General features: G+C 35.7%; 1 protein-coding gene across 4 annotated transcripts in view; it reads left to right on the forward strand.

Annotated features, from left to right (window-relative positions):
* Positions 1-21,393, forward strand: part of MACROD2 (mono-ADP ribosylhydrolase 2) — a gene marked incomplete at both ends in the record, with an annotated part of 1,814,301 nt that overhangs the window by 1,043,921 nt on the left and 748,987 nt on the right. For all 4 annotated transcript variants that reach the window (XM_084247233.1, XM_084247234.1, XM_084247235.1 and 1 more), the window contains one exon: positions 11,946-12,067. In XM_084247233.1, coding sequence (XP_084103359.1) covers positions 11,946-12,067 — 122 coding nt within the window. The remainder of the gene's footprint in view (positions 1-11,945; positions 12,068-21,393) is intronic.

Genomic DNA, 21,393 nt, shown 5'->3' on the forward strand with positions numbered 1-21,393 from the left:
TTTTACAAGGGTTTCAGATGTCAATATCATGTTCATAATAATATTTCAAAGCTATTTGCATTTTTCACTCTCTTTCTCCCTTGAGCATACTGTAAACTTTTCAAGAGTTTACATGATGTGTAATAATATCAAGGTCCTCACAGCTAACAGTAGATAACTTTTATGTTCTTTTGTGATAGGTATAAACTACCAAACAAAAGCTCTTTGAGGTCCTTAATTATTAAGAGTTTAAAGAGGTCCAGAAACCAGTAAAAGCTCAAAAAAAAAATGTACAATGACCCAACATCTCTGAGTTGTAGTCTACCTACACCTTTGTAAATTGATGTCTTAGAGTGCACAAATATAAACCACCTATTTATGTTTATGCTAGAGAAAACAGTCATTTGTGAAAATGATTATGGTACTAACCCTTATTATTTAAATATTGTATTTTTCTCGCTGCTGCTTACCCCTTGTTCATATTGTTGAAACTGAGTAAGCTAAACTCATGAAAAATATAATTTGAGAATATAGAAAATTTAATGGTCTTTCATTTAGTATCTATATTAATCTAATTCTTAAAATATTTGGTGTTTCTCATTTGTCTCCTATAAATACAAATGTTCCTTTAGAAAATTAGGCTTAGGATTTGCTGTGAATGTGTATTCCAGAGAGTAAAAATAGACTGAAAATATTGTTGTGAATTAATGGAATAGTTAAAATCTAAAACATTGATTTGAATGCACCAGTCTCCCAGGGGAATTAAACCTGGTTTATTTTGATAGAGAGGTAGATTAATTATACCCAAAGGCTACTTTCTTTATTATTTATTGATTTTGTAAAGATTTATTTTTATTTATTTATGCATACAAGAACTGGGGTCTTGGCCAGAGGTGTTGGGGGGGCAAGAGGATTCACCAGAGATGGAATGGGGAGCAAAACAGGAGATCTACTGAAATACACTGCTGAGGGGAGCAGCCAGGGAGACAGGCAAGGTCTGCTGTGACACGTGGGTCAGCTCCCTTATAGGGGATTGACCTCATGCTGTGGTTGGCAGTAGCTTGATAATGCTGAGACTTTAACCCCTGTGCCACCAGGGAGGCCCCCAAAAGCTACTTTTTTTTAAGAAATGTAAGTAGTGATCCCACTTTTTCTTTGAGAAGATAGGCACAAAATCTGTCATTTTTCATTTTGTGATTTAAAAGCTAAAACCCATCTCTAAAACAAAGCAAATTTATTCTAAAGTGAGCCATATGCAGATGAGGGAAATGACACATAAAAATGCATTTATTTAGCTATGTCTTTCTAAAAAAAGCAATGGAGACACCACACTTTTTGTTTTCCTGTTTGGAAATCTTTGGAATCTCATAGCTTTTGTTAAGAGTGTGATGGTTTTAGAATCTTTTTTTATAATCTGTAGTGCAGCTATTATGAAATATTTGATCATGTTTTGCTGAGGCTTTCTGTGAAGAAACAGATTCTCAGTTCTATAAAAATGTCTGTGTCTGTTGAATGATCTGATCTGGTATGACTACATTCCACTGCTTGCCCAGTCTAGACTGTCCATTCAACTTCATTGTTTTCTCTAGCTCAGTATATCATCTGATTAGATTGATTGTATTGGGCCAAGTTTTATTTTATCACATATAGATTCACTAATTATCCATAATTAATTGTTCCCATAGAGTTCCTGGCTTTGTGGGTAACCCAAACATATATAGCAGAAGCATAGAGTCTCTGCATGAACATAGGGAATTTAGTCTCATGCAGAATACAAAGAATCTTGGAGCACAATACTTATATTTGATTGCCTCCAACGACAGAAAATGCCCTGTTTCCTAAGGCAAAATACACTATTATTGGGGAGCCCACACTTGTAAACTTCTTAGAATATTGTTTTTAAAAGTCATACAAAGGGTCAACCACACGTGATATTGGAGACTAAAGAGAAGAAATGAGTTAAAAATTAGTTCATATATTGGGACTCATGGAGCACATCTGCAAGGATGGCAAATTCTTTATTCTTCATGAAATTGGAAGAATTTCAGGAGGCAAAGATGGAAGGGCTATCTAGATACTAGGAAAATCTCAAGTTAGAAAAGTACAACACCTCTTTTGTAAATGGAATGTTTTGCATTATGTTCCTGGCACATAGTGGTTTCTCAACAAATAATTTTTAATAAATGATAAAATTAATGACAGAGTTAACAATTGCAGAGGAGTCTTTCTTGTCCAGACTGGCAGTAGCAAGGGAACTGAGGAGGAAGACCAATAAGAGGCACATGCAACCTCAATATCAGCCTGCCTGTCCCAACAGTAACCTCTCTGCACTCTGCCGTTCACGCTTATATTCTGCAATTGTAGAATTACCCCGACTGTAGAGACTAACATTCATTTATTTTCACCCACTGCATAGAATTTTTAAAGCCTCCTTTCCCCTTTCTTCTAGTAAAATACTAGTTTTGCATTTCTCTGAAAAAGCTGCAAATTGCTGCCATCCCTTGAACCAGAATAAAGACCTTATTATTATCTTCCTTGAAAAAGTCATATTGTCAATCTGGACCTCCACCTCCCTTCACCCTTGCTATTGAAGCATTAGAAATGCCATGTATTTGACTCACTTCCTTCTAAGATGTGTTCTCTTTGGATTCATTCTAAAATGATGTAAAATGTTAGAATTTTGCAGATAATTTAGCTTCCCACAGTCTCTCTGAGACCCTTCTCTGTTGGGAATAACACTATTGTAATACAGATTCCCCTGTGGAATCTAAAGATTCTATAAATGGCTTACCACAGGATATCCCTTTTATTCGAATTTCAATCTGTATTATTAAAAATAGAGATGTGTGTGTGTGTGCATGTACACACAGACACACACAAGGGTCCAGTTGAAATAAGATCTCAGCCCATCAACAGGATTCACCTTAAATAGATATCTGGCAGAAGAGGTAGAGCTGATAAAAAAAATAGAGTCGAGCTTTGCCCTTTTTTTTTTTTTTTGTTTACATAGAAGGTAACATGTTGACAGAAATTGCTCAAATAATATTTCCTGTCTTAAACCTCACAATTTAAGCATAAAAACCTCACAACACTGAAGTCAGTGAAGCAGGAAATACATTGTAAGCACATGATATCCAAAATATAGCAACATTATCACATTCTTGTGTAAAAATGGGAACAAGTCTCAAACTGAGCTGGGTGTATTCATTCAAACTCTGACAGTGCATTATTTGCCTTTATGAGCTGCAAAATGTGAATGCTGTTTAGCTACTGTGTATTTAATCTTAGGCATAGCCCTCTTATTTAGGAAGCTATAGCACCAAGGAGGCTAAGAGAGGTAAAGTAAAAGACCTTTGTAACTAACAAGGAAAAGGAAAAAAACAAACAAACAAACAAAAAAAAACAAAAAACAAAAACAGGATCAACTCACAGACTCAATGGACTAGTTTATTCCAAACTCATGCAAAGAATTTGATGACTGTAGTCCTTCTGGACATGGGAAGAAATCCATCATGCAGCTGGAGAAATCTATGAGAGTATAATTCAAACTCAGAAACTCTTCTTCAGGGCTGTAGCTGAAGTACATTCTAACTGTATTTGCTACAGATTGCAAAGGAACCTCTTATGGACAATTGATTGTTTCTTGAAATATAATAAAGACAAGTTTCAAAAATGTATATATGAAAACATTGACCTATATGGATAGGAAAAGCAGCATTTACTTTGTAATGCTATCAGGTTGTAATTCAATTTCCTGTTAACTGAACTTCAAATATTCTGTTTCAGTTCATAGATTGGCAGTGCTTATCATGTAAATTGGCCAATAAGATTTACAAATAGCACCTTTAGTGATTGGTTTTGTGGTTTTACCTTCAGAAAAGAAAATCAGTTTAATTCCATGCATTGGTTTTCTCCTTAAAATTCATGCAATTTGAATATGATTGACAGGGCACATGGCATCATTATGCAGTCTGTTAGATGGACCGATTATGCTTATGAATACAAGAGTGGAGTGAATGAAAGCAATGTGTAATTGATTCTACACTTGGTCTGACTGTTCATTAACAGTTTGAATGTAGCACAGTTGCTTCTCAAATGGAAAACGATGAGAGAAACCTATATGCGTGCTCTCATTTGTTTTAAAATTCATTATGCTAATATTTTTTCGCAGAGTGTTTTTGCTGCATTTGTTTTGCCAAGGATAAGTCTGATTGAATCTTTGTAAGTAATTCTACTGCTTTCAATATTTATTTGGCATTCCAATCACACATTTTTCAATTTACACTTTTGTAAATGAAAGCGGACTTTTCCCCACACCCCCTCCAAAGAAAACCTTCTATGCTACCTACCTTTTCTATATAGTTCAGACTAATTTCCCAGGATAAATCAAGGTGGGGGAGCTCGAGGTGGTGGTTATTGCTTCAAAACAAAAGAGTTGATTTATAGGCTGATTGATTTCAGAAATAGATGAGCAAAAACAGGTTTCATTTGTCTTGCCACACTTTAGTCTGATAAGGCACAAAAGGGTCTGCCATTCTCATTTTCGATACCTCTTCAGGGGGCTGCATTTGAAATGTTGATTAAATGTACAAATTGCATTCCTGTTTTCTTGACTTTCCTGACTTGAGTGAGAAAGGGTTTCAAGTGTACAAAGGCTGCTTTTCTTTTCTTGAACTAGAGCTGAACATTTTAGGGAAACAACATTACTATTAGGGCTCGCGGGAAAGAAGATGCTGGTGTAACTGCCATGCCTGCCCTTTCCTTTGCCTACAAGTTCAAGTTCCTCACAGTCTTTTTTTTTTTTTTAAAGATTTATTTATTTATTTTATACAAGAACCAGGGTACAGGCCAGATGTGCGGAAGGGTGAGAGGATTCACCGAGACAGAGAGGGGAACAGAACAGGCCGATTGACGAAATACACTGCCGAGGGGAGCAGCGGGCAAGACAGGAGAGGTCTGCCGTGCCATGTGGGACCGTTGCCGGCCTGTGGGCTGGAATCAAACAGCCACTGCAGGCTGGGAACAGCTTCACAGTACGGCACTCAACCGCCTGCGCCACCAGGGGAGGCCCATTCCTGACAGTCTTTAAGACGGGAAAAAAACAACGAAACTAGCACCAGGGCAGGCAGTTATGTCTAGAAGCTACATTTTCACTATGATCTCCAAATTAGGTGTATGTACAATTAATAAAATATTAATCTTGTCTCCCAATCTTTCTCTACCTCTGATTTTTATTAAATAGAAATTGACTTAATAATAGATCTGAGAGCTCCATATCAGAAATAGACTTAATCACATCAGCTTTTTCTCTAGCTTCTTATCTATCACAAAACTTTATTACTGATGAACACGTTTACCAAAATAAAGGTCCATGGGTCTGGGAAGTCCTGCATTGGGGTAGTTTTAATATGTGCACAGTATTCTTTGCTACTGTCATCAAGAAATGGAGTTTATGTCTCTCCATTTAAAATGGGCAGGATTTTGTGACATTTGCAACCAATAGGTTATAATGATAGTGGCACTTTGTGACTCCCAGGCCTGGTGATAAAGGGGACCCAATTTCCACATCTGGTACCTTGCTCCTAGAACACTGAGCTTTCATGTGAGCCATCTGATTGCTCTGAGTTGCTCTGCTATGAGGAAACCCAAACTAACCCACATGGAAAGTCCCTGAGACTTCCTGAAGAGGGAAAGATGTCTCTCTAGCCCTTAGCTGTTCCAGCCACACGCTGGTGCATAGTTAGCACCAGCTAACTACAACCATGTAAGAAACCCTTATACCAGAACTTGCAGAATTTCCAAAACAGAGAAACCATAGAAATAATAAAACAGTTGCTGTTGTCTATAGTCACCATGTTTGGGGGTCATTTCTTTTTTTTTTTTTTTTGGTGGGACCCTCGCCTGGCGGCCGGGGATCGAACTGGAGCTGCAGAGGCTGCGGGCAGCCTCGCAACCCAGCGCTCAACCGCTGCGCCACCAGGGGAGGCCCTGGGGGTCATTTCTTACACAGCAGTAACTTAACAAAATGTGCATGTGTACAAAATATGAGACTAAAGTAATGGGATTTGTGACAAACAAAATTTAAATAGACAAATGTATGTCATTTCCTTCAATAGGTAGTAACCTTGGGAAAAGTGTAGTCATAATCATATTTTCTTTGTCACATTATGTCTCCCAACACTGTTCTGTAACTGTGGGCATATTATTCTGTCTCTCTCATTCCCTTAACCCAGGAAAATAGATTAAATTTTCTGTATTTTCCTTTTTATCTATAAAAATTCTTAATTATTATTCAAAAGTATTATTCAAAATTTGGTTATTGAAGTATATAAGACCTATATCTCAGCACTCTGTGTCCATTATCAGTCTCGGTCTTTATATTAAAATTATAACAAAACTAGATAGATTCGAGCCAGATGGGGTAAAAATGCAATTTTTTCCATCCTTTAAATCCTAATTTTTATCTGAAAATAATTGTTATACAGAGGTTATTGAGAGCAAAATAAAAGGAAGCTATGCCTAGTGGAGTCATTCTGTTAAATCCCTTGGAGTGATACCTTTTAAAATTTAACAGTATTTTCATATTTATAGTGAAACTGAAACAGAAGCAGCAGGGCTCACACTACCGCGGGGCATAAATGTATTTAAAGGCCGCAGGTGTGCAGTCTACCCGGCCTAACTCTGGTGTCATCCGCCTGGCTCAGGGAAGAGCATCTGGCCCTGGGGTGCTCCAGTATACCGCCAGCGAACCTGCCCAGATCTCACCTTGGGTGGGTCTGGATGGGCAGGCCTGGGATTTCCTTTTGCTATGGCACGGAATCCAAAATGGACCAGTCTGATTGGAGCTTGACCCACACCAATCAGATCGCCGGAACTATAAATAACCAATCAGGCTTGAAAGGCAGGGTTATAAACTGAGACTCCAGGTGGCTGGAATTACTGAACCTTCCAAAATTCACATGGAAAAACTTTGCAGACAGACTCCTGGGGAAGACTTGTCCAGACTTCGGAGGAAGAACCTCCTAGACCTTGGTAGACTTAGGAGACTTTCGCATTTGATTTCTGTTTCAAACCGAAGCCTAACTGCTGCTCCTGCCTCTGGCCCGGCCTCCAACATCCCTTGCTGGCCTGGACATGCATTTCTAAAAGGCTGTTAGCGCTGAGAGGGCCGTAACACTAGTGCCTCTACTCCAGCACCGCTACCGTGGAGAACTGCTGCATCTTCTGATCCCCCAGCCCTCCTCCTGGTGCTGCTGCCTCTGGTACTGCCCGGTCTGGTGTCTGGCACCGGCAGCCTGGCCTTTAAGTAGGTGTCGCTGGCTGCTCTGAGTAGCTCTGGCTGCCACTGCGAGTTGAATCTTATGCTGAAGGTTTCCGACCCACATGGAAATGGTGGTACCATCTTGAACAAGCCATCTTTCTTTGGACTGTTGGACACTGCGGACACTACCTGGGTGAGACAACCAGTCATTTTGTGGCCTTAGAAACTCTTCCCCCATCCGCACCCCATCCCCTGTTTATTAATAAACCCAGTTATTGTTGAACCCTGAGGCTGAGTAGTGTCTTGAAACTGTGAGCACCTGGGTAGAACCCACAGTGACCTATCCACAACCTTGGCATTGTTTAAGTTTACTTTGCTTCAAAATTGCTTTTGAAAGGCACATTAATATTCTTTACTATATGGCAGATGGGTTCCAGGAAAATATTTAATATAACTTAGGTTGCTTATTTTGGTGCTTTATTTAATTTTTGATAATGCATTCATATAAAATAAACATCAAAAAATATAACAACTGTGAAAGTCTTGTTTTCTATATATGTCTAATCTTTGTATTTTCCATCATTTCCCTAGTAGTTAATCACTGTTTTAGTTGCTTCTTAATTCTTCCAGAGATGTTATTTGCAGGTACTGGCTAAAAAACATGTTTCTATACTTTTGGGGTACTGTTATCACTCTACTGTTTAAAGTAGTATCACTCTAAACACACTTTTCTGCATCTTTTTTTCTTTTGTTTTTTTAACTTAACAATGTATCTCAGACATCTGTCCATGTCCATATATAAAGATCTTCATTGTCCTTTTTACAGAAGTATATTTCATTGTATAAATATACTATTTTTTTACTAGTTTCCTTTTGATGGATATTTAGGTTGTTTCCAAGCATTTTGTTTATAGGATGCAATCCTGGAGATAGTGTATTAGTCTACCTTTGTAATTATGACAGATATATTTAGAACTCTCAGTGGCTGGTACCAATTTAGGCCTCATTTATAAGCATGTTTGAGAAATGTGAATTGTGACTCATGCTCATTATCTGGACAAGAGTAAATTAGACTACTAAGGATCAGTTGATTAATTTTTGTAGAAGAGGACCTGCTTTTGAAAGGGACAAAGATTGTTAGAAACCATCTTAACTCAATTCCTTTTTTAAATTTTGAGTCAGAAGCCCACTGGAGAGTGACTTCCCCAAGGTCACATACCTGGATAGGTTAGATCTGGGACTTGTGACTTACCAGATATTGGGACTCATTGTCCTAAGAACAGCAGTGGCAGCAGTCTCTGCTGCTGCTGTTGTTTGTAATTGCCATTTTGTAAGTCTCTAAATTCATCAAGCATCAAAGTAATTCTTTTATTTATATTTTTATGCAACTATTGATAGATTCACAAATTCATATGCAAGATAAAGTATTGTTCATGGACTGAATGCATATAACTCAATATATATGTCACTCCAAAGATGCTATTTTTTTTAATAAATTGTAAATTAATACAAAGCCTCGTTAAAGTTATAAAAGCTGTTTTTCTCTAACTTATTCTTAATCAATGGGTTTTGAAATTATTATTGTGAAAGAATGATCTATAATATGTTGATGTTGAAAAAGTTTCCTATACTCACATAACTACTTAGCCATGTTTCAGGTCTCCTTTTAGTCCAGACATCATTCAGTACTCAATCTGTCTCCATTACAAGGTTAACTATTAATGATGCTACAAAAGAGACCACAGAGATGATAGAAGCTGTTGATTTGTTTTACAGATAGAGAAACAAAGGCAGAAGCCAATGAAAGGGTGGCTTCCTCTTGGCCACTTGTGTGTCTGGGCTGGAATGGAATGGAAAGGAAGACCTGATAACTGAATTTTATTACAGAAATGTAGGAACTCCTTGGTGTGAAAGTGTACTTCTAAGTACTATGAACAATTAAAATGATAAAGGCAATTTCCTTTCAAGCTTCCTTCACACTTATTCATTTCAGTTTTGCGGATGTGAGAGGTCATCATGTTGGTTGATAAAAATTCTTGATATTGGATGCTGTTAATTTACTTTTTTAATTTTTTTCTTTATGCATGCAAGAACTGGGGTGTAGGTCAGAGGTGGGGGCGGTGAGAGTATTCACCAGAGAGAGAATGGGAAGCAGAACTGGCAGATCTACTGAAATACACTGCTAAGGGGAGCAGCGGGCAAGACAGGAGAGGTCTGCTGTGCCATGTGTGTTGCTCCCTGGCCTGCCGGAGATCGAACTTGTGTTGCAGTGGCTGGTGATAGCTTAATAGTGCTGTCTTTAACCCCTGCACCACCAAGATGGCCCTGAATACTGGTAATTTAATAGAGAGAATAAAATACAAAGATCAGTATTTGGGTGTTGAGGAAGCTCATTTATTAGTGGATTGTAAACTGTAAACCCTCTGTTTGTTCTTGTAGATGTATCTTTTATGACCCCAAATACAAGGTACTTATTCTTGATTTTCAACATTTGTCATTCATAAGATTGTATCCTGTGACACCTTTTCTTATTGTTGGATGTACAGTGTCTAGCTATGGGGCCGGTAGAATAAACAACAAACACAGACTTCACCTTCAATAATGGCATTGATGGTATCAAAATTGCTCCAAAACAATATTTTCTAAAAGTTACTTTATGGAAACTTAGTCCCATGAAGAATTCTGCAAGACAAGGATTCCAATAGCCAAATATATTTTGGGATCAGAGCACTGCATATCCCTTCCAGGAGATTGAACATTCATTGCAGCATACTACATGTCCAGAAAAATCTTTGCACTAAAGTAACTGGTTTGAATTAATTGCACTCTGTGATCCCCAAATTTCATTACCTTTAGATTCATATCTTATGAACCCACTTTGAGAAATGCTACCCTATAGAATTCTGTGTTTTTACTCTATAACTTTTCTTTCATTTGTATTCATTAGGTGATTTATTATTTTTATATATATTTTACATCATTCTTCATTCTTGTACAATGTACGCTTTCTCTCAGATGTAGTCCTGGTGAAATGCTGCCCTATAGAATTCTGTTTTTACTCTATAACTTTTCTTTCATTTGTAGGCGATTTAAAATAGCATAGCTGGACCGAAATGAGGAATCACCAAAAAGAAGATAGGGAAAACCAGGCACAATCTTCCTTCTTCAAACATTTAAAACAAACAAATGTAATAAATTCCCATAAAAGTTCACTACATACAGTGCAGATCTGTATTGCCTCAATATACGCAACATGATACTATTATTACAAAATTATACATATCTATATTTACATGCATTCTAAATAGAAGTTAATCTCCTTATATCCTCTCCTATATTATAGCAGTTTTTACTTTAAAAAATCAAGTTTACCTGTAATAATATCTGCATAAACGCACTGATAATATTTTCTGCCTATTTTGATCACAAGATATCTTTAATATTATCTGACAAGGGTTTAAATGTTTCACAGTTAAAAGTTGAAACCAATATTTTGGGGATTTTCTCAAACATCAGATAATATTCTTGACATTTATCAGGCAGTCAACAAAGATTTTTCTCTTAGTGTCTTACTTCATGCTATTGAGATTTATAGACCCTCAGATGAAAATTATAGCTATTTCATAGTCTCATTTTTGTAATGTATTTTTATTCTTATTTTTTCATCATTGTTCTTTAAATTAAGTGGTACTATTTAAAGCCTGTAATTTCATTTCGTTATAATATTTTGATAATATGAGACTGACTGTGTCTTTCTGATCAAAGTTGACTGGTTTTTGTTACTTATAGCAATGAAATAGGCATATAATTCACATAACAAAAAACATTGGGACACAGAAGTTATAAGGCATTTTCAAGCAATTTTGATTAAAAATTGCATTCTTTCTTGAAATTATGACTTTAAAATAGTCAATCAGATAAAGGACAGTTATTTTTTCAATATTTCCCTAAATTTAAAAGATTTTGCATGAATGCATATTAAAAATATCACAATGATTGGTTTTATATACAAAAAATCAAAAATTTTGTCTTCAAACATAAAAAGAGGTTGGAAAGTAAAAATTATTATTTGAAAGTTTTAATATAATAAAAAGTTGGAATCAGGTAATTATTTTGGACTGTGCTCCCTCCCTCTCATACCTCATGTATGTGAGAATTAGTGGACTATACATTAAAATTGCTAAGAATGATTTAAATTTATTTTTGTTAGGGTTTTTATAAATTCTCTTGACATATTTTTCAGAAATGTGTCCATTATTAGGTATAATACTTGAAACTATTGTCTTATTTACAAGTAAAGTGATGTATAGCATTGCTTCATTGGTCCCATGTCAGCTCAGAATATTCATTTTGTAGGTGATTATTTCTCACTTTATTTCCCACCAAGGATTTGTCTTTTGCCAGACTGCCATATATTCACATCTTACCTTATAATCTTTCTGACTTGAATCTGGTCAATACCAGTAGAATAATTAACTGATAGAGGATCTTTTTTCACTATTATCACCTTCCTAAGAAATTGCCTACTTTATGAGACGGTGTTATTCCAAAATATTTTACCAGAGAATCATTTTCATCATCAGTATTTCTTTGCTTACTTGTCTCCAGGCTCTAATATAAATACCTAAAATAAATAAAGCTCCAATTATGTGAAAAGTGAAAAATACCTTATTTATCCTATTTTCTTTTCCTTTTGCATTCGCAGATGTCATCCATACCGTAGGGCCAATAGCCAGAGGCCATATAAATGGTTCCCACAAGGAAGACCTTGCGAATTGCTATAAATCATCCCTGAAGCTGGTTAAGGAAAATAATATCCGATCAGTTGTAAGTACTTTCATGTTCCTTATTTCTTATTAGTTTTCAGCCTTTTAAGGCTCTTAGTAAATGATACAGACTCTTGGTTATCATGATTCCATTATTTTGTATGCCATAACTATGTGCGTCATTGTTCATGATATTTATGGTATTAAGTTATAGGATTCCAGAACTGGAAGCATCTTATCTCTTTTTCCATTTTGACATTCTGTTTTGAAGAAAGTAAAGATGAGGTCGGTGGCCAACAGATTTAAAGAAGGAAAATAGCTAATGGCTTAAGTTTATTTTATTGTATATTTAATTACATATTAGCAATATGTTTATGCATGTTTAAAGCTCAGTTTAATTTCTGTCTGCTTGCATGAGTATGCATGCATAGCTTCAGAAATCACTCATTTGCAGAAGTTTCTCTGTGTATATGTTTTAAATTGAAAGTTGTTATTCTTTTAGATTTATTTTGTGCTTTCTAAATTCATACTTTGCAGTTGGGTATACCACATCCCTTCTAAGTTTTGTCAATTTAGAAAGAAATAGTTCAGAAAATGTGTATCTAATCTATTTCCTTACTAGTAGGCTGAGATGAGAGGAAGTCTCCTCTAGCTAGATTTGCAGATATTTATTCACCTGCTTTTCTTTAGTTATGTATCCTACATTATTACAGCTCAATTACACCAGGAAAATAAAACTATGAGAAAAATGAGAGTGTAAATACCCAATAGTAAGTTAATTTGTGCAGAATCCCTTGGGTCTTTCCTCAGAGATTATAACCTTGCTGAAATTGTGGGGCAGGAAGATAGTTAAACACTTGACTTCTTAGCTGGATGAATGGAAAATTGGTGCTTGGGAATTAAAAAAAGTTGGTGGTTATATTATTTGCATGAAGAAGCATTGAAAATCACACATTTAGATAACTCTGAATGGTCACTGTACTTTTCATGCATAATTATAATTATGAAGTGCCTTTTTCAAGGTACATTGGTGAGTTTGCTTAAAATAAGAAAACATTTGCAAGTCAATTATTCAGCCTTTTAAATCTTTGCATACTTATTAACAGAGCTGGGGGTTTTATTTCACTCTGATTTTTAAAAATTCTCTCTTTTCAAAGTAATCAATAAAGTAAGACCCTTTCTGTCTTAGTGGAGAAAGCTGAAGTTCAAACAAGATGAACCAAAGCAAACCTCTAAACCAGCTGGCTAATTTTGTTCTCTAGTGGAAAAATCAAAACAGGTGTGCACATTCAGGGAATAATTAAAAGTTTGTCAATGTGGCTTATTGATTTAAAAAGGTGAGGGGCTGAAGTGCTTGGAAAAAATGGATATGTATAGAAGTTCTCCACTTGGAAAGTATAGAGCTTGAGATTTGAAAAGAATTTGCTAATGAATTCCTGACATCGGTAATGATTTTTTTAAGCCAATAAAAATTAAGAAGAGGCTCATCCCTTAGAAACAGTGTTAAAAACAGCACCCATAATTTTTATAGGAAAAAGAAACATCCATAATTAATAGTCTTAAAATAATCATATCTGTTGCCATACTACTTGCAACCATTTGCTAAAAATGGAAGAATTATGGACTAATTTATATTAATTTTTCTCAGATACCCTGCAGATGGACTGAAGCAATATTCTAGTTAACCTGATGGTGATGTTGAAGGGTTAATTACATGTTACTTGGATAAAATTAGCAGATGATGCTAAACTGAGTTCATTCCAATATTAGTAAATATAAATGGAGATGGAAAATCTCAGCATAATGTTGAGCCAAATTAATTACCATTTGCTTGGGTGGTAACTAGAGTCATATCAAATGTCTTGTCTCTTATTCTTATAAAAACAACTTTTCAATCTCTCTCTCACTCTCTCTCCCCCTTCCCCCTCCCCCCTCCTCTCACCCTCCTCCTCTCCCTCACCTCCCTGCTCCTTACCTCTTTTCTTAGTTTCCTTTCTAGAACAAGTAAGCACTGCTTTATTTTGTATAGAATATCTTGACCTTAACCAACATTAAAAGATTAATAAGGCTAATTTAATTTTTTTTCAAATTCTCATTATTTGGAGGAAATGGAAAATTCTTAGAGACATGAATATGCCCGGCTATCTTTTTTACAGTATTGGCTTTGTATTTTAAAAACTTATCACCATAAATGAGGAGAGATGGTTGATATAAAGAACCATGGAGGAAAAAAAAAACTTAATTTAAACTTATTTCTGTACTTATCAAAGAAAATTTCTCCAACTCATTGTAGTGCCAGAAATGCACAGGTCAGTTTCTACATCAATTTGGGAGATGGATAAAGGAGAGTGGATTTTTCCAGCTTTTAATGATCTTTCCACAACATCTCAGTGACGCAAGCAGGTGCAGGGCAGGCAGGGAGCGCTCCCAGGCCCCAGTTAATCTTTACACTTTGGGCTATCTCTGTTGACATCTCCTGGTCTCTTCCTCTCCCAGCCATCACTCACTGCCCTCTGCTGCACCCTGTCTTCTGTGTGATGCTGCCCTTATATCCCTGACCTCCTAAGCTCAGGTATGCACACTCATGCATGTCCACACCATATACCGGGTGTCCACCATCAGGCAAGTGTGCCCTGAGCCAGCCTCCCACACATATTCTGCATTCAAGGCTGCAGGTGATAGCCACAGAAGCCAGCAGGGTAAAATCTTGAGCATCTTCATTTACCCTACACTCATTTACCAGAGCGGCTTGGTGTTTGCTCTACCAGTTACCACTGGTTGCCATGGAAAAGTTACGTCAATATTTTGTAGCCTCAGTTTCCACATATAGTCAGTAAATTTACTATTCATCTCAGATCTGTCTAAATTCTGAGACTTTATTGGGGATCATCTGAAAAAAATGAATATAAGGTAACTGGAAAAAATGTAATTTTCTATAAAATTGTTTGGCATTATCATTACAAGTACAGAGATTTTCATATGTTTATCACTTGGAAAGTTTTAGAGATTGGGATACATCCTGCTTTGATATCCTGAAAACTAGGACTCTAGACATTTATTTCATCATTTCATAATTCTTTAAGTCAGAAATTATTACAAAGTATTCAGTCAGCATATTATTTTTATTTAGGCAATAAAATCATTGTTAATGGTAGTAACTACTAATATCATCTTAATTGCACTTATTAATAACATGATTATTAATATTACCAACTCATGTCTACACAGAGCATACCACAGTGTTATTGTTCAGTAGGTGCATTGCATTGAGTTAAATTGAGCTAATCTTGTCACCATATATAATTGCCTTAAATTTGTTGTCTAATTTTTAACTTTTCAAAAAATACTCTCATATAACTATGGTTTCTTGACTATGTATTTTTTAACAACAATGCTACAAAAATAAATGAGAAAATGATTATATGGAACAGCAGATTGTAAAGTGATATGGTAAATACTATATTGGAATTACATTACTGTAGCAGTCCAAATCAGCCAGACAAAATCTCAGTGGCCTAATTTCAGAGATCCTGGTTTTTCGACATTGTGTCATTTCATAGTTGTACTGTCTGTAACGAATGACCTCACCAGTAAAAGAAAAAACAGGAACTTATAAAAGCATGCATAAACTATTTAGTGTTTTAGCTTGGAAGTCATATATATCATTCTTATTCCCATTTTACTGGCCACAGCTGTTCATATATCCCTGCCTAAATATAAGAGGGTTTGGAAAATGTCCATGAATAAATGAAATATTTGAGGAGCACCATTTTTCTTTCAAAGATAAACCAAAGATTTTAGGATTAAAGGAGAGAGGTCCAAGACATTTGCTTTGCTCTAATTTCTTCAAAGGAATAGATTATCCAAATTTTTGTTAGAGATAAAAAAGTGATCATTTATTTATATTCAATACATATTAATAAGACCTAGTGTGTAACAAGACACTTTTAGATAGCATGTAAAACTTGGTTATGATTATTTTCCAATAATCTGTCATCCAGACAAATAGACACACTCCTCATGTCTGTTCTATAATTTGAAATCACAACTTCCCTTTAAAATGAAAATACTCCTGAGGTTAGGAGATAATTAATTTCCTAGTTCCTTAATATGTAGAAATTTAACAAATTACTTTTCACTTTGGCAGTATACAAATGTATTTAGAGGATGATAGAAGTACTAAACATCTCAACCTGGGGAGAAGAACTGAAAGGAAACTGAAAGGAGGTTGAAAGAAACAGAAAGCAAAGTGAGATGCAAATACAATTTACTCTTCTCTCAGTTTTGCAAAAAAGGGGGTAATTTTAAGCAGAGGACAGGCAAAAGTTATAGTCACACATAACTATCTACAAGTAAGGCAGTTATATGGTTGGTGAATGTACTGTGGATAAAATTTTTCACTGTGAAAAATAAAATTAATATTCCTTTCATTAATTTAGTAGATAAAATTTCCATGCATTTCTCTCCTATAGTCATTCTTTTTAGAGACATTTTTACTCAACATATACCCACATGCTTGTTTTAGGTTGTAAATGAAAAAAGTAAGTTAATCAACAAATATAATGACTCATTTTACAGTATCATTTTTCTTCTATGAATTCTTAATTTGCACAGGTTTATTAATACAGACCAAGAAATGCCTTAATTTAGGATTGTAATCATTATTCTAGTTCCCATTTTTTTTCATGACGAGTTATAGAAATGAAAAATTGGATCCATCTTTCATGCTATCTAGGCATAGTTCTTGTAGAACCTTATTCCTTCCACTTACTTCAAATATAATTCAGTTATTTTCCCCCAACCATAAGTTTCCTGTGGACAAAATTCAGATATGTACAAGTTGACAACCTTGAGAATGTTGATTTTAACACAGGTAAAAAATGAAAGGCACCATGCAGGGGACAATAAGAAATGGAATGAACCAGAAATGGAATAGGGGAAAAAAAATGAATGAAAAATCAAGGAAGATACAGACTTTTTTCAGTAAAACCTGGGAAAAGATAAAGATAGATATGAGAAAAATAGAACCAGGTGTAAGAACCACAATATTCTAACACATGTGACTAGAGAATAAAAGAGTAAGGCTGGGGAAATCAAGTAGCTAAATTATTTTGATTTAGGGAGAATGCTTTGCCTAGAGAAAATTAGAAGGGTAGTGTGGACCTGGAGATCTACACACAAACTAATTTTGCTTGCTTATGAATTACTTTTAACTAAACTTACAAAAGATAATTGTTACTGGGGAAACTTCAGAGGTGAAACCAGAGTTGAAGGCAGGGAGGAAAATATCCTATTAAATAATGGCTGGTAAATAGGAATTAATGATATTATACTCATTATCACCAGATACTGGTATATACAGGATGGCATAGGACTATCTTATATTGCTGCTTTTATTTATTTATTTTTTGGTTTAAGTGAGCATATAAATATTTAATAGGAATTTATATAAACGTCTATATTTTGACCTTTATCACTCTCTCTTTTACAATATCTTAAATTCAAGTTTTTAAACCTAATACCACCATTCTAAAAGTATCACAGTGATATCTTCCCTCGGTGTCAGCTGAAAAGCATAGATTTATATATGTCACTGCCATTAGGTACTTGAGGAAACTCCTTTTTACTGACAAAATATAGGTTGACATTCCTTGCATCAGAACATATAATAAGAAAATAGACGTTTTCATTTAAATGATTGTAAGCTTAATATAAAACAACTTTTACATAGGTTAAAATATTTTTTCCATGAGATATAACTAATAATTGATATGTGAATTTTTAGTATTTTGTGATTATGTGCAGACTAGAAGTTGGGTATTTGTTTAAATGGTGTGTACCACTGAGATTTCCACGTGTGTTTTGTTAGATGATTTATTGAATTAAAAAAAAAATGGAGATCTTCACTGGCAGAAAATGCCCAGTGTCCACAGATATCCCTCAAAGTGAAATAATGTTCCCTCCATGACTCATAGATTTTGAGCAGTAATAATTTGCACTGGAGGAGATGATGGACCTACAACTTCAGTGCTACCTCTAGGCACTGTAGCAATGAGCAATTTTGAAATTCTATTTTTAATTGTTTCACTGCAGTGTAGGTTTTCATTTTAAGGCGTAGTCAAGTGAATCTTATTTTCTTATACAAGTTCCCTTCTGAGGAGGTTGCCATGGCAATGAGTTCTCAGCCTGAAATTCTTAAAAGCTGGTTTTATTTCATTATCTGAGTTTCCATTACAGGCCACATCAATCAATGCAGTCCTTTTTTCAAGAAGACTTTCACAGCCTTAAAAAGCTGACCCTTTAATTTGTTACCTCTGCTACCCTGCCTAACTTGCTATCACCATTTCCCAGCCAGCTCTTCATCTCAAAGTACCCTCTTCTACAGACAGTTTGATCTTTTCTCATTTCTTTTTAGGCAATCACTAGACTTGGTTTTCAGCTATCTCATTTGTAAAGGATGATGCTAAGTTTCTGTGTCTTTCCTAGCTGGTATTCTAACAGCTGTGTAACTAATGATACTATTAATAAGTAACGAGAAGAAAAACATTTTTGCATTTGTGCTTCACTTTACACTTTACAACATTGTGTTCCTATACATCATCTCATTTGTTATTCAAATTCTCTAGCCAACTGCCTATGTTTCTTTGATTTACCAAAGTGGGGTGGAAGCTAAATCAAGACTTATCTTTCGTCTTTATTCATTACAGTCACTCTTCATAAGATCTCCTCACTGGGCATAGGGCTGCAAAATCTGACTGTAATAATACTCTCATCAGGTTATGATTACTGGGAATGAGAAGTGACCAAAGTAGGCAGCAGAAATGAGGAAGAGGGAGAGCAAGAAATATCAGTGAATTCACAGCTTATGCCTTGGAAATTTAGCATTTTATACCTAAGCCTGTATTTTCATGTATGACGCAATCTGTATCATCTGGTGACCACATCAGAGAGATGATTTGAGGTAAATGAAGCCATCAGTAATTTTGCCATGAGGTGTCATAACACAAATAACTTATTTTTTAAGCCCCGACTTTGTGTGAGGCATTGTGTTTTAGTATTTTATCGCAAAACAATACTGAGTTAGACATGATGGTTTTTTCTACTTTATAAATATGGAATATAACCCAGAAGGGCAATTAGTAAATTGCCCAAAAATCTTACTTTTAACAAAAAGATGGGGGTGAGACTTAAAGAAGTCACAATTCAGTTTTGTTGTTCATTTCTCTTTCCTGCTTCTATTATTTCCTTTTTCCTTTTTTTTTTTTTTTTTTTTTCGTAAACTAGCATTTCTCAATAGTACTGTCTTGTAGGAACATTTTATGAGAGTAGTTTTGGGTCATCACAACAACTGGGGCTTGCCACTAGCATTTTTTAGGGTCAGGGATGCTGTCACAGGTGGGCTGGCCTAGCATATATTGAGAAACTGTCCCTCATCCCACAAAATGTTTTATGCTGGACAGTCATACAAGTAAAAGATTATTTATAAACAAAAGGATACATAAAAGCTAAGTCTTTCTGCTTTATACTGAACACCATGAACATGAGGAGGGCTTATGCTTATTTTGCTCAGATTTTTGCTGAGACTGCCTGAGAAAATCAGTTGTTGGCCATGCCACTGTACCATTTAGCAATCCATCACAACTCTCTGAGTCTGCATTTGTAGGTGTCCTTTTCATGGTGATTCTATATGGGGAAGCAATAATCTAACTAAATTATTATGTGGTGTATAATTGATTATGTGTTGTTCTAGGCATTATATAGTCATGCCTGAATTTGTACATGTGAAGAACATAAATTTACTTTAAATCACTTCTCTTTTACAGATTTTTAAAGATTGATTTGTTGCCCTGATTTGGGTCCCCTGGAAGCAGATCCTGAGACATGAATCTGTGTAGGAGTACTTAATTTGTAGCTAGGACAGGACACACTGGTCTGAGAAGTGAGGCTTTAAGAAGGGGAAGAAGGGATGTCAGCGGTCACTTTAGTAAGCATCTTCCCACTGTGGGCTAAACTGAAGTTCAGTCCTGCTGTGGAACTCTGCAAGACCATGTAGAACATTCCTAGGAGCTAGCCCACTTAAAGGGTGAAGAAGAAGGCTGGACTATTTGTCTTCTACTTCCACCTGTAACTAGTTCAGAACCTCTCCTTGAGCATAAGCCCTCAGCATTTAGTCTGCCCTCTTCTTCAGTAAATGGGCAGGTCCCTGCACTCCAACGTGAGTGTGTGTGGAACAATTCTCAGGAACCCAGTAGGATGTCCAAAATTCAATGTAGTTCTGACACTGTTTACTAGGAGATACCATCAGATTCTATAGATAAAGGTCTTATCCTCCCAAGTCTTTCCCCTCAAAAGTCAATCACAAGTTGCACAGACTGGCTAGATTTTGGGCATGTCAAAGACCTCTTTAACTGCTATTAATTTGCTAGAGCATCTTACCGAAATCAGTAAAGCTGTTTAACCACTAAATTATCAATTTATCATATGGAGAATGTTCAGGATCAATCACATGGAAGATATCTGTAAGGGCAAGGTATGGGGAAAAGGTGTGGAAGCTTTTGAACATAGTTCTCTGGGTTTTAAGGTGGTTTCATTGGGCATCAACAATTGTGCTCAATCTCCAGCCCTGCCTCCTATCTCCAGAAGTGTGAGGGTAGGACTAGATGTTCTAATCCTCTAATCCACTGACAACCTCCCAAAAGGACACACCTTTTTCAATCTCAAACATTAGGAAATTCCTATGGTTGGGGAGCTGTGAGTCAGGGATGGTAGAGAAGACCAAATATATATGAAAAATGGATTTTGATCACCTGGAAGAACAAATATCTATTTTTTTATAAACCACAATATCACATTCAGGCTGAGAGAAAGCCTTCAGGCAAAGTCACATCAAGGGTGTTTGCTACCAGATGTTATAGTTGGGCAGCTAGCAGGGTCATGATTTCTGAACAGATATGGGTATGGCATGGACACCTTCTGTTTTATGTAGATGGGTGAATTTTATGATATATAGATGCCTTTTTGGCACAGTCAAAGCTTTACAAAGTATTTGTAAAGGAAATGTTGGGAATGATTGAGTTGGAAACTGTTGACTTAAAGTTTCTGATAGGACAAAATTGTTTATGAAATTGTCAAATGTGCCTGATCTCGTTTGATACTACAAAATTGTATTTAATAAGCTCAACATGAATTGTCCAAAGATTATTCTTGACCTCAGGCATCCAAGTACTCTGTGATACAGCTATCTCAAGGATATTAATTAATGTGACTAGTGTTATATACTGTTGAATGAATGGAATGATGAAAATAAATGTAATGTTTGGTTGGTGGTTAAATGCAATAGTTGGTGTTGTGTCACTGGTTCATTTTCTTAACATCTTATAGTATTAA

This window comes from Talpa europaea, assembly GCF_964194135.1.
Source record: "Talpa europaea genome assembly, chromosome: 11".
Taxonomy (NCBI): domain Eukaryota; kingdom Metazoa; phylum Chordata; class Mammalia; order Eulipotyphla; family Talpidae; genus Talpa; species Talpa europaea.